The sequence below is a fragment of the Pezoporus wallicus genome, unplaced genomic scaffold (assembly GCF_028554395.1).
Source record: "Pezoporus wallicus isolate ANWC-B61680 ecotype Strahan unplaced genomic scaffold, APGP_CSIRO_Pwel_v1 scaffold_7107, whole genome shotgun sequence".
Taxonomy (NCBI): Eukaryota; Metazoa; Chordata; class Aves; order Psittaciformes; family Psittacidae; genus Pezoporus; species Pezoporus wallicus.
Window position 1 is genome coordinate 7,777,868 of NW_026642114.1, and position 13,607 is coordinate 7,791,474.

Below are 13,607 nucleotides of genomic sequence, written 5' to 3' on the forward strand. Positions count from 1 at the left end.
CTTAGAATCACAGAATCATAGAATAGTTAGGGTTGGAAAGGACCTTAAGATCATCTAGTTCCAACCCCCCTGCCATGGGCAGGGAAACCTCACACTAAACCATGCCACCCAAGGCTCTGTCCAGGCTGGCCTTGAACACCGCCAGGGATGGAGCATTCACAACTTCCCTGGACAACCCATTCCAGTGCCTCACCACCCTTATGGTAAAGAACTTCTTCCTTATATCCAATCTAAACTTCCCCTGTTTAAGTTTGAACCTGTTACTCCTTGTCCTGTCACTACAGTCCCTAATGAAGAGTCCCTCCCCAGCATCCTTATAGGCCCCCTTCAGATACTGGAAGGCTGCTATGAGGTCTCCATGCAGCCTTCTCTTCTCCAGGCTGAACAGCCACAACTTTTCTCAGCCTATCTTCATATGGGAGGTGCTCCAGTCCCCTGATCTTCCTCGTGGCCTCCTCTGGACTTGTTCCAACAGTTCCATGTCCTTTTTATGCTGAAGACACCAGAACTGCACGCAATACTCCAAGTGAGGTCTCAGGATAGCAGAGTAGAGGGGCAGGATCACCTCCTTCAACCTGCTGGTCACGCTCTTTTTGATGCAGCCCAGGATAGGGTTGGCTTTCTGGGCTGCGAGTGCATACTGCTGCCTTATGTTCAGTTTCTCATCGATCAACACCCCCAAGTCCTTCTCCGCAGGGCTGCTCTGAATCTCTTCTCTGCCCAAAGAGATCTTGTTCTATTGCTTTCCAGCGTGGGGCTTGATTAGGGAGTTACCCATTTGTTTTACACAGCTAGTTATTAACCTCAGCTTTTTTGTAGTGTTGGACACTGTTATAGCTGCACACTGCTGAGCTGTCACTTTAACTTGACAGTTCTCCTAAAATGCTCCTAGTTACATGTTGTGTCTGATAGCAGTTCCAAATTAAAAGTCTGAGTAATACATTCTAGTTTGACACCACTATTTAAAATAAATGTAGTCTTGAGCCAGTATTTTACTTTACTTGTATGACTGTGCTTTAGTGTTAAAGGCTTGATGAGAGTTACTTGGTGCATTGTAGATACTTGAGATGCTCTGGAGTGACCTGTGTTGGAGTTTATCTAGTTATCTCTTAAAATGTATGACATCTGAGTGTTTTTTGCCATTTAATTCTGTCTTTGGAGAATATTTGTAGGACAAATGTTAGATCAGCATATTGTCTACACAGTTGAAATCCAACCTACTTTTCCATTACAGTTGCCTAAACCAGCTGTTTTCTTTTGTTTTCAAGGCCTTTCTGTGTTCATCCTTAAAAAGCCTTGTGGCTGGTGTGGATGTTAGATTTCTGCTGAGTTTGATTTTTTGCTATCGCCTCTTTTAATAGTTGCTTCAGCTTCTTTAGCCATATAACCCATATGGACTTCTCTCTGGTTTCTTCTTGCTCTGCTTTTTAATGCCCTTCTTTTTTTATACATATAAAGTTTACGATGCTTCTTTTTCAAAAGGTGTTTTTGAGCAGTTGATGATTGCTTTGGCTTGTTTCCTGTCTTTCGTGCAATTTTTCATATCATCACTTATCCAGTTTTTAAGTCTTGCCTGGAAAATAGGTATCGTTATTCTAGCATCAATGATAACTGTCATGAAAAAAGAAAAGTTCCTGCCAAATTCAGCCTCCACAGGTGTGGCTCAAAATGCTTTTAAAAGGTCTAAACATACACTTTTTCAAGGTAGACCTTAGCCTTAGAGGATAATATCCACTGGGCTTTCTAAAGCCATCCACTTTAATTTGGTACCAGCATGGGGAGGAAGAGTGCTTTGCAGGGTTGGTGAGTGGATGTGCCCTTCGCTATGTGTAATGTGGGCATGCCCTGGGAGGGCTGCTTTGGCTGATGCTGCCTGTTGAGTTTTCCTTTCAAGCTAACTGTACATGAGTCTTCTTTTATGTTACATCCCTTCTGCTGGGAATAACTATTGCAGCAAAACACAGAGTTTGATGGGAGATGAAATCACATGGGGGGATTTGTTGCTGACCCACCAAAACCAGTGTTGTAGTTACTTTCCCTGAGAGCATGGCTTTGTGGGGTTTATTACACAGACTCATTGCATGGCCTCATGCACAGAAGGGAGCAGAAGAAATAATTTGTGTCTGGTGCAACATGAATGAACACTTGTGATAGGCTTTCTTCTTTTTTTCCTAATGTTGGGAAGACTGAATGCTTCAAGCTGGACAAAGATGCCATCAAGGGCACCATATTTAATAAAATAAAATCAAGAAATAGCCTATCATGTTCTAATGGGCACTTTATGTATGTATGTATGTACATGCATACAGGTATATGTGCATATGTATAAAAAAGATACATATATATCCAAACTAAACAAAAACCCCACCAGATTTCTGGAGGTAAAAAATATCCATAGCTACTCTAATAGAATCAGGTGTAAATTTTACTAATTCTAGGGCAAAATAACAAAGAAATGTTGAGATGGTGCTCAAATCTTTGTGTGTGTACACAAGCTCTGCAGATTGCTGCCTTTCTGTTGCAAGATTGCTTTTGTCCTTTCTAACAGAAGTAGAATTATGCAATATCTCTGTTACTGGCTCATTTGTTCTGCTGCTGCTGATCAGAATGAACCATGAAGAACAAAAGTAGATGTGTCATTCAAATAAGAGCACTCTGGGTCACGCTGGGAGCTCTGGCTGTTTTGATGTCTTTTCTACCCTGGCCTGTGTCCCATCTCTTGTTGTGGCTCTGTTCCTCTTCAGAGCACAGTCACCCCCTCCATCTCTGCTTACATGCTGGGGCAAAGAATTTGAAGTTGGCCCTTGCTGTCAGAAGCTCTGAAGCATGAAACATTGTGTTCACTGATTATGGTCCAGATTTGGGTGGACTGAATTTCCCTGAAGTTATTGTAATTTGGGCTTCCTATGCCTCTGTGGGGCTTAAAGCAAACTGGTTGAAATTGTTATGCATGGGACTGCAGGCTGAGCCTTTGTTGTTAGACCTGTCTTCACCAAGTGCTGCAGTTGAGAGCTGTGCTTCTTGCCTTTCTCTACCTAAGACCCCAGAAGGGATGGGATAAACAAAAGGGAAGTCTGTAGAGGTGGAGAAACCATCACATTCAGCCTAATTCTCAACCCATGACTTTCTGAAAGATTCTGTGCTTGTAAAAGTGCATCAGCCTTGCTTCGCTCAAGGATATTTAAATAAAAGTTCGTAACTGATGTCACTCTGACAGAAGCTGCCCTGGTCAAATGAGTTTGCTCTGCTTTTCTGAACTTTTATTGCAGAGAAGTTGGGTTAAAGATTATCTTCAGAAAAGTCTCTGACCTAGGAAGCGATGAGCCATTTTTCTCTCCAACATGCTGTTCTACACAAAGATCAGTATTGTCCTGTTCCAAAGTTAGATTGTCTTAATGTTAAGTTTTGGTCACTGGAGGTAGGTCTTTTTTAGCAAAGTTGGAAAACTCCTCCCTCTTGCATTTTCAGCTGTATTTGCAAGGTGTAAATATCTCTACATGCTAAACAGACTTTCTCAGGTTTTTATTTCTTCACAAATACAGTAAGAATGAGCATCCTGAAGAAAGTTTCTCAGCTCTCCTTCTAGTGTCCTTCAAACCCTCTCTGGGGTTTCTATGCTCTGTTGAAATCCAGGCAAAGAGCACAGCAGTAGCGTCCTGGCACTGGTCTAACAATACTGTGTACACAGAAAGATTAATTCTCTGTAGTGCTTGGTACTGCCAGGCAAGTCCTCTGTCTTTTACCCTGAACTCTCAACTTATTCTCTGTCACTGCTATCCAGGAAAGACATCCACCAGTCAACATGACCTTTGCCAGGTCTGTAATTCTTTTCCTTAATCCTCATTCAGATTAACTGCTGCAACAGAGGTAGTGTAACTTTTATCACTTAGTACTGAGCTGCAATACCATATTTCTGTAAGTTGTCAATTCAATAGAAGGATTTTCCTTATACTCCATTTCAATATGTAATAAAAACTTCTCTGTATCCTCTCAACCTAGGAAAAGTGCAAAATGTTCTGTACAGAACACTTTACAATGCTGTTTCTCTACACAGACTTACATGTCACATGGGTTTCATACAAATGCGAGCCGTCTCTTTTTAAATATTGCAGTCAGATTACTCTGGTAAAGAAATGTCAGCAATTGGACAGTAGCAGCTACTTGTACACTTGAGGATGGCAGCTGTGCTCATAAAAGTGCCTCAGCCTTTCTTAGCAAAAAGTCAAATAAAAGTTTGTAAAACTGCGTCACTGTGTTGGAAGCTATCCTTTCCAAACTAGTTTGTTCAGCCTTTTTTAACTCTTCTCACAAGAGATCTTACTTTACCAGTTACACAAAATATCTTGCTTCCCACCGGGTGGCTCACAGAAGTCAACAAGTTGATGGACTGGCTGCCCTGGCAGCAGTCAGATAGTTGTGTTTGTTCAGGATTTCCACTTACACCTACAGTTCTGCAAATCAGAGTTTGAATATGTGGATGTCCGAGGCTTGCTCGCTGCCTTGACTTAATGATATTTGGCTAGAAATAGCTCGTTTACCGGCAGAGTAAACTGACAGCTAACTCAGCCAGTTGTGTGCTGGGAAATCGAATTGAATAGCTGATGTTTAACAGGTAGAGTCAACAGAATTTAGGTTGGAGCTGCTGTAGAACTTGCTCCTGTCTCCCTGTCTGTTCAGCATTGGCCAGGTGGATGCTGGTCAGTCTCTTCAAGTCAAATGATAGTGTCAGTCTAGTAGTCCTGATCACGTAAGAAATTACAATCTAGAATTGCTTGGTGTCAACACTGCTACTGACTGAAGTCTTTTGTTGACTATACTGGGATTGCTTGCCTCAACAGAAGTGGTGGCATTTGATAACTTCACTGCAGTTGTGTGATAATGCATTAAGCCATTCTTTTCTCAAGATGATGCTCTGCAGTAGTACTTAGAAAGGTTTTTGGATCCTTCTAGCAGAGTATAAGAATTATAATCTAGAGTTTAGTCTCTGTTTTGCACTTCTGCACCTTCTCATGTACTTTCATGACCCTTCTTGTGCTTATGTGTCTTCTCGCTCTCCTTTTAAGCTTGACAAGTCATCTGCCTGTCTTCCTCTGGCACTTGGAGTCCTTCTGCACCTAGCAGTGTCTCACATTGGCGTGTGCAATTCAGAGAGATATTACTACTATTCCTTGGCCAAGGCTGGTAGGGAAAGGATGATGGTGACAAGAATTTGGACCATGTGCTGTCCCTCTGCTCTGCTCAGGCTTCCCCTTCTTTCAGTTTAGCTGCCATGAAATCTCTGACAAATTTGGATCCCACCAACGTCACTGGCTGCTGGAAGGAATAAATGTTCTTCTGCCTCCTCTTCAGAGGCTCTCATTTACTCTGAGTGCTTTTAAGGAGTCTTCATGCTTTTTTTCTAGCCTGAAGCCTTCTGGAGATGGATCGACTTCACTGCATAGCTGTTAACATTTCTAGGCCACAGCAGAGTAAAAGCTCACCAGGAAATCTTCTCAGTTACACAGCTTTTAATAGAAATCCTTGAGGTGGAACTGTCAAAAATCAGATCAGTTTCACTCTGCTGAAGCCTGGAAAAGCAGCAGAGAAACTGGAGCTGTCTCAGCTGCTTGAGATAGCTCTGTATTAGTTTATCCTAAGTTCATGTTTGTGGGTCTCTGAATCTAGTTCTTTTGGTTGTTGCTATAACTCTTCTTAAATGAGAGCATAGATTTCTTGAAGAGTAAACAGTACAACAACTTGAGAAAAATATTCTACTGGTATTGAACAAATTGGGCTTTACAGTTGCATTGATTAAATGCTACAAGCTGAATAAGTTCCAGTTATTCTGTTGTTCCACAGCAGAAGTCTGCAGTGGAAGTTAACACTGGGAAAGCTGCTTATGCTGTTCTTCCCTAGTAAGTTATCTTTACTCCCAAATGACTTCTTGAGTAAAGCAAAAAAAAACCCAAACAACTTGTGCCATTAGGCAACAGGAACTAGATTAAGTTCAGCATATTACCATCTGTTCCTGAATTCACCTGTGTTTCTCCTTTGAGTTACAAGTTTAGGTCAAGTGAGAGGGCATGATGCTGAGAATGAATGGTGGGTGTGAAGACAAACATATTAGAGTACGGTCATTGTTAGCAGCAAAGTTTCCAGGATGAATCAGACCAGGATTCATTCAGCCTACATATTTTCCATGCAATAGTAAAATTGAACACATACACACTTTAGTAACAGATGCATGGACAGGAAGGAAGAACATTAAATAGGCAAAATAATGGAAAAAATTTGGTAACATTTAATTTTACTTGCCATTAATACAATAAAACTGTATTTATATAGACTGCAACATTACCTGATTTTTTGGAAGTTTAATTCTATCGCAATAAAGCTTCCACCCCCCCCTGCTGATTGGCAGCTTCTCAAGTACACGAGAGTGTCAGGAGTCCTGAGTACCTGTGCTCTGTTTGTAGTAATGTTATGTGGCTACTGAGCTACAGTTTGATCTGTTGGACTAGATAGCAGCTTCCCCAGATGGTGTTGAATCTTTGCTGTGGAACAGTCTTGGAGGGTTCTAAAGGAAAAGTGACACTCCAGTCTCGTCATTCTGCCATACCCTTAGTCGTGGAGATGGCTAAATGTAAGTAAATAATTTAGATGCTTGGCTACGTTACATGAGTAAGGAAGCCAGGTATACTCACCTCTTCACATTGTTGTTTGTTGTTGCACATGCTTGTCTCTGTGCTGTATGCATCCATTATTATGCTTTTCCTCTCCCTCTCTGGGTGGGACTCCTCCCATCTGTGCATCTTCAAAAATCTTCTTGCTTATTATCAGAGTCTCCTTGTCCTCATCCTCAGTGTGTTGTTGGGCACACAGGTGTGTGAGTTCAGGTGCTCAGACATGAGCAGCTGTGGCATGGTGAGTCTGCTTAAATGAGTATTCAAAATAAACATCTCTAATGAAGCTAGTCCAGTTCAGTAGACACACAGCTCTGCAATGAGATAACTCAGGTTGTCTCATTGCTGTATGGTTTGGAGCAGCTTTGCTTCTTACTTGCTGAGTCCTCTTGCATTGTACACGGGAGCTGTCAGGCTGAGTTTGGACAGGCTGCTTGCATGCGTTAAATTCCAAAACTGTTGGCTAAACAGTCTCATCACAGTGAACTACTTGTCTTCCCTCCATCGCACGTGGAAAGCTCTGTGTGTGAAGATATTAATACTCACAAAGTACTGTTTCTTGAATGATATTTTGCTGAGCAAGCCTTCTTGTAGCCCATTTAAAATAAATTTCAGTTTTGCATAGTGCCTGGTACCAAGTGAAATGGCACTTTTTCCCTACTCTCTTCCCTCTTGTCTAAGGAGGAGAGGCTCTTTACTCTGCTAGGTGAGACTTCAGAGAGTCACTTGGACCTCTGTACTTCTGACTCCAGGGCAGAGAAATCTGTTAAGATCAGAAGCTTCTACCTCTGTAGGCACTGAAATAAGTTTGTAGGAACTGAGATCATTCATGTAAGGACAGGTGTTTCTAAGAAACCAGATCCCTTTGCTTTGATCCTCAGAAAGTTAGTTTTGCTTTGCTTGGTAAAGGGAAGACCAAGTATGATGTGAGCTACTGGTTCCTACCAGCAGTTTTTGTTCTGGAGGAAAAATCTATTCTGTGCCAATAATCATCAGTAGCTGAATATGAAGAGCCCTTGTACTGTCTTCTAAACAGCAACATGTTTCCTTCTCGTTATCCCTAAAAATGAAGGCTGTAGTAGGATAGTGGAATAACCCAGGGCAAATCTGTCTATGCATCTGAATATATCACTTTTTGGTTGAAGGGAGTTTTCATGTCCGTATGTTTCTTGTATTAATATAAACAGAACTTCCAAAAACACATCCTTTTTGAATGTGGCACAATCCTTGAGATGTATATAACAAATTGGTTTGTTTTACACCACTTTCCATGTGTGTTTGGTGCTAAAACATAATATGCTGAAAACTGTTTATTGAAGTAGATATCAGAAAACGTAAGTGTTGCTTACTTCAGTAGTAAGTAGGAGAGTTTGCTATTGAAGGGTTTACAGGTGTGTTGGTATCTGAGCACTAAGCTTAAGAGCCATATTTTCTGTTTTAAAAGCTTAATATCAATAATGTCTTCTGATGGGATTCTTAGATATGCCGGCTAACTTCTTGAGTAGTTTTTCTTTTTCCTAGCTGAAATAGGAAACATTGAACATATTTTTTAAAAAACCTTGGGTTTTTCCATCCAGGGAGGGAGATTTTTTTCCAGTGAGTTGTTTCTGAGATCTGAAACTGCGATATATTTTCATTTGCTAGTGGATATTGCATCTTTAATTGTATTCCTTTTGGACAGGATTGCAAATTTCCACAGTGACCAATGCAAACGTAGTGAAAATAATTTTGGATCTGTCACAAGTAATCAGAACTCTAGTATGATGACTTGTGGTCCACTTTGGCCACCTTTTAATGTCATGATAATTTAATTGTAAAAAGAAATTTGGGGGGCTTTAAAAAAAAAAGTTCAACTTAGGAATGCCCATTGGGCAAATCTAAGTGTGTGTTGAACCTGCCTAAATTGATCTGTTACAGAGGGAGGCAGATTCCAAGTGTCCTGGATCTACTTTGTTGCTAATAACGTAACTAATTTGAACTGCTTTTTGTATCTAGTGCCTAATTTTTTTTTTTTTTTCCTTTTTTAAAGTAAGACTTACAGTTTTGGTTTGTCAGATAATTGCTGAAAGGAAAACACGGAGATTTTAATGCAGTTTCACTGGATCCTAGTTGCTGAAGTGTGTTTTCACTGTAAGATAAGCTGATGAAGTACTGCCCAAGCTAACATAGTAAATCTTTCTCAGAAAACATGTCTTTGCCCAGGGTGGAAATATTGAATGGTCATTGGATAACGACTGCAGTAAAGGGGTCAGAATAATTCATTTTTTGTTTGGCATAATACAGGGAGTTTCTTCCTACCTCCCCTGCTCAAAATCCTGCTCCTCTCTCAAGTTAACTCTCCTTTAGGATTGCCTCCGTGGCTCTGCTGTGGGAGATGTTTTCCTCCCAGCTGGGATCTTCTAGACAACCAGTCGCCGGTGGGACCCTGATACCTCCTCTTTCTGTCCACACACCAAGATCCAACTTCTTTGGAGAGAAGGGGAATGTGCCATGGAGGAGAGGGACTGCCACAAGTGCATTTGGGGGACTTGGGTAGCAGACTCTTGTGGCATATTATTGCTGTTGAGACTGAGGTTTCTGTGCAGTAAGGTGACAATTGAGCCAGGTGGACATTGGATCTAGGTAGTTGCCCTTTCTGAGCAGGAGGATTTCTCACAGGGATCCCTCATTGCCGGTGCTCTGCTATTGTACACCTCCAAGCATTAGATATAACCCCAGTACTGAAAAAATTTAGACTTCAACAGGAGCAGCTACAAGCTATAGAGAAGTCCATATCTCTTGGCCCCAGGAGTAGAGTTCTTTGTGTTTCTTCTTCCCTGTCCCTTGTTTCAGGAGAGTTCCACATTTGTAAGTGACCTTTTAGGTACTGATGTTGATTAAGAAAGACAGGTAAGAATAAGCAGATGGCTAGGATTTACTTCTTTTTTTTCTTTCTATTGATGGTATAGTTGTAGATCCCAGGGTCTGTAAGTTGGACTCTCTAATAGAACAGAATTCCAGCAATGCTGGAATTGGAGAAACCCCTGAAGAAGATGCTCTCCAGCTAGCCAAAAGCTCCTGGTTTGTGTTGGCTGTGAAGGAAAAAAAGCACGTTCTACCATATCCCACAGTGAGAATTTAGATATTTTCTGGTACCTGTATTGGGTTCACATGGGGCTCAGCTTCAGCAGGATGGGGGAAAATGCTCCAGCCCTGCATGTTCTTCATCCCAGGCAAAGGAAATCCTGGTCACCCATTTATTGTGCTCCCTGTGACAGCTCCCTCCTGTGCTTCTGTGCTTTCACATGAATGAATGCCATACCTCCTGAGGACATCAATGCTGGCTCCTTTTTTGACAGGAAAAGCTGCTTCAGTGTAGAAATGCAAATGACTTTTTGGAGAAATGGGAATTGGAAGGATAAGTGGAAAGAAAGCAGTGCTAACAAGCATGTTCCTCGCAGGGCTCCTGGTGCTTTTCTCATTCTCACCTGCTGGACCTTGAGTCACTACTGTTGTTCTGCTGTGTTGAGAAAGCAGCAAATGCAGCTCTTGTTTTTTTTCCCCAGACACGTTTAGATCTGATTTCTATCCAGTGTGTGCCGTGCAGTGAGGAAGGTTCACTCCAGTAAAGCCCTGGGCTTGAGGTAGTTGTGCTTAAAGACATGGCATTTTAAAGGCTACCAACGTCCCCTTGTCCTCTGCCCTGCCAGTGTTTCTTTGAACTAGATTGTCATCTTCTTTATCCTAGCTGTCTTTATGGCTGGCACACTGTAAACCTATGACTATTAAACGATGGCTTTAAAATTTGTAGGAAAACAGAATGGCTTCTTGCTTTTATTCTTTGCTTGCCTGATATGACCTTTAGCCAGAAAAGACCTTAGAGGAGGTAAAGAAATGAGATAATTATGAAGTTTTAATAGTGGGGATACCCAAGTTATCAGAGCAACTTTTTTCCCCATTTTATTGCCATAAAACTGGTTATTTTATCCCTTAGTAACCCTGTTTACGTCATATCTGTGTTCGTATCAGTAAGAGAAGTAAAAAAAAGAAATGGCTTGCTGCTGCTACTACTGCTGCTTTTTTTAGGGAAGTAGATTAAACCCCTGAATGTCTGTCCTTTCTCCTCTCAGCATTCCTACTAACAAGTCAGTAAAGATAAAACCAAAGTCACTTAGATTCTTCTGAAAAATATAATCTATGGGGAGAAGCAAATTCTGAAGATCTTTCTATCAGAAGGCAAAGCTGGGGATAATTAGTGCCATATGAGAACCAGCATTTGTCATTAGAGCGATAGCTGTCATTGGCTGCTGGGGTAACTTTGCCTGAAGGCACCCAAGGCCATCCACAGTGGCAGGACCATCTGTGAACGCGCCCTGGTGATGGTGGTGCACAGCCGTTTCCCTCAGGGCAAGCTGCTGCCCCTTCACAGCACCACACCCCCCCCCCCCAAACCCACAACCCTGGCTTCCCCCAAGCACCCTGCCTCAGCACCCAAGCATGCTTGATGCTGCCAGCAGCTGCAGCTGCCCCTCCCGCAGCCCAGCCCCCTCCATCCATCATGTCACCAGCAGCCTCCATCAAGGGTCTCTGCAGGACAGATGGGTGTCATGTGGGGGCCAGGGTCTGTGAGACACCACTCTTCCCCTTGAGGCTTTCTCACATTCATGAGTGCTGTTGGCCTGCTGCAGCACAGCCTTCAGAGAGAGATTGCTTTATCTCATGTCTTCCAAGGAAAACAGTGACAGCTTCTTCCTTTGAAACTTGCACTTGGTGCCACAGTCTTTCTTTAAGGAAGCAAAATTCCTTTTGAATACTCAAGGCCTGATTTTAGCACATGTGTTTGAGATGGATGTGGTGCTGTACAAGTGGAAAAAGGCAGCCATCTTTTAAAAGCCTTCCAGACAAGAGCACATGGATGTTTCCATCAGAAAAATGTTGTCAGAGCAGTAAACACAGGCTCTCAGCAGAGGTGCAGCTTAAGAAGGGACCGGTCCCAGCCTTCTCCGTAATAAAGATTGCCTTGGATATTTGTAAACACTATATGCATTCAGTGTGCCAGCCATCTATTGCAGATGTTCAGCCTGAAGAAGGCTCCAGGGAGACTTATAACAGCCTTCCAGTACCTAAAGGGGCCAACATGAAAGCTGGAGAGAGGCTTTTTACAAGGGTACTTAGGGGGAGGACAAAGGAGAATCATAGAATCATAGAATAGTTAGGGTTGGAAAGGACCTTAAGATCATCTAGTTCCAACCCCCTGCCATGGGCAGGGACACCTCACACTAAACCATGTCACCTAAGGCTCTGTCCAACCTGGCCTTGAGCACCGCCAGGGATGGAGCATTCACAACTTCCTTGGGCAACCCATTCCAGTGCCTCACCACCCTTACAGTAAAGAACTTCTTCCTTTTATCCAATCTAAACTTCCCCTGTTTAAGTTCTAACCCGTTAGACTTTAGGAAGAAGTTCTCTCTGAGAGTGGTGAGGCACTGGCACATGTTGCCCAGAGAAGCTGTGGCTGCTCCATCCCTGGCAGTGTTCAAGGCCGGGTCGGACAAGGCTTTGAGCAACCTGGTCTAATGGAAGGTGTCTCTGCCCATGGCAAGGGAGATTGGAACTGGATGATCCTTAAGGTCCCTTCCAACCCAAACCATTCTGTGATTCTGTGCTTCCAAACTCAGATACCTGAATACTTTAATATTGCAAACTAGAAATTAGTTGACAGTTGATTTAAATATTATCAGTGTCTGGTCAAGAGATTTCAGAGGGGAAGGAGCTGTTTGTCATATGTAGCGATTACTTTCATAGGACTTTTCCATAATCTTGGTCTACAGCCAAAGAGGGTCAGCTTAGTAGATATGGTTTCTGTTTCACAGATAAACATACATTTTCTAACTGTACATAATGTTTTTTTAAAGGAAATTAAATATTAAGTGATCATATGTACTTAAAGGACTACTTATATAATGTTAATGACTTTAAGAAATGACAGGAAATTCATGTAGCTGTTAGTATTTAATAAACAATATGTTTCCCACCATTTTGTTTATTATGGCTGGTATAGTTCTACTTTAAAGTTGGGATTTATTTTGATTTTTGTTGTTTTTCAGCAGATCTGCATGGTAGGTGAACATATCTCTGCTCTTTTTGGTAGCCTGGAGAAATAATTGCTTCATGCTTGGCTATTCTGACACTTGAGGGATCTTTTTTCTTTCACATAAGTACTAGATGCAGCTTGTATTGTAGTTTACAGCAATATGAATTTGTCATGGAAATGTGCTACAGTAACTGTTGTGTTTGTTTGGTGCAGCAAAGGCTGTTGGGATCAGTGCTCTGCACAGAACAAAGCAAGATGATGGACCCAAGGTGAATGATCCCAGGCTCTTCCCAGATAAGTGTCTTCAAAGGACAGCCAAGGTAACTCCATGGAGACTGACAAGCGAGTACATGTGGGCTCCCAAAGGCTGAAGGAGATCTGCTCTGACCTCCCTGTAGTCTCCATCTGTTGATCTTTGAATCTCATTCTCCATTTCAAAGAGAGTAATTGTCTGATCTGATAAAAATCAAAAGTCATGTTATTTTTACCAATTATATTAGTTTAAATTCCCTTTCTTTGTTATGCAGAGTTACATAGCAAGATTCAGGAAAAAGACTGGAGGCTAATATGAGTGTCAAGATATCCAAAGTTGTCAGAATTAATTCTTACAGACTTTGGAAAGGCTGCTAGTGCTGTTGGTTCAAGATTTAAGTCAATCTCTGAATGTTAAGAGACCAGAAATGGTCTACTGGGTCACCTGGGTCAGGTCTCTTCCGTGACTTGTGCTTTCCCTTGCAGCGTTTAGATTCTGGTCCCTGTTGTGGGCTGGGCTACCCTCTGGTCTTGTCCAGTATGGCAAATCCAATGCTCAGAATCACATAGAGATGCAGCTTTTGAAATCTTCTGGAAGGACTCTTCTGTATAAGCTTATA

The 13,607-nt window shown here is 42.0% G+C and overlaps 1 protein-coding gene across 3 annotated transcripts in view; it reads left to right on the forward strand.

Annotated features, from left to right (window-relative positions):
• Window positions 1-13,607, forward strand: part of DIS3L2 (DIS3 like 3'-5' exoribonuclease 2) — a 198,863-nt gene that overhangs the window by 62,590 nt on the left and 122,666 nt on the right. For all 3 annotated transcript variants that reach the window (XM_057427351.1, XM_057427350.1, XM_057427353.1), the window contains one exon: window positions 12,949-13,055. In XM_057427351.1, the coding sequence (XP_057283334.1) occupies window positions 12,949-13,055 (107 nt within the window). The remainder of the gene's footprint in view (window positions 1-12,948; window positions 13,056-13,607) is intronic.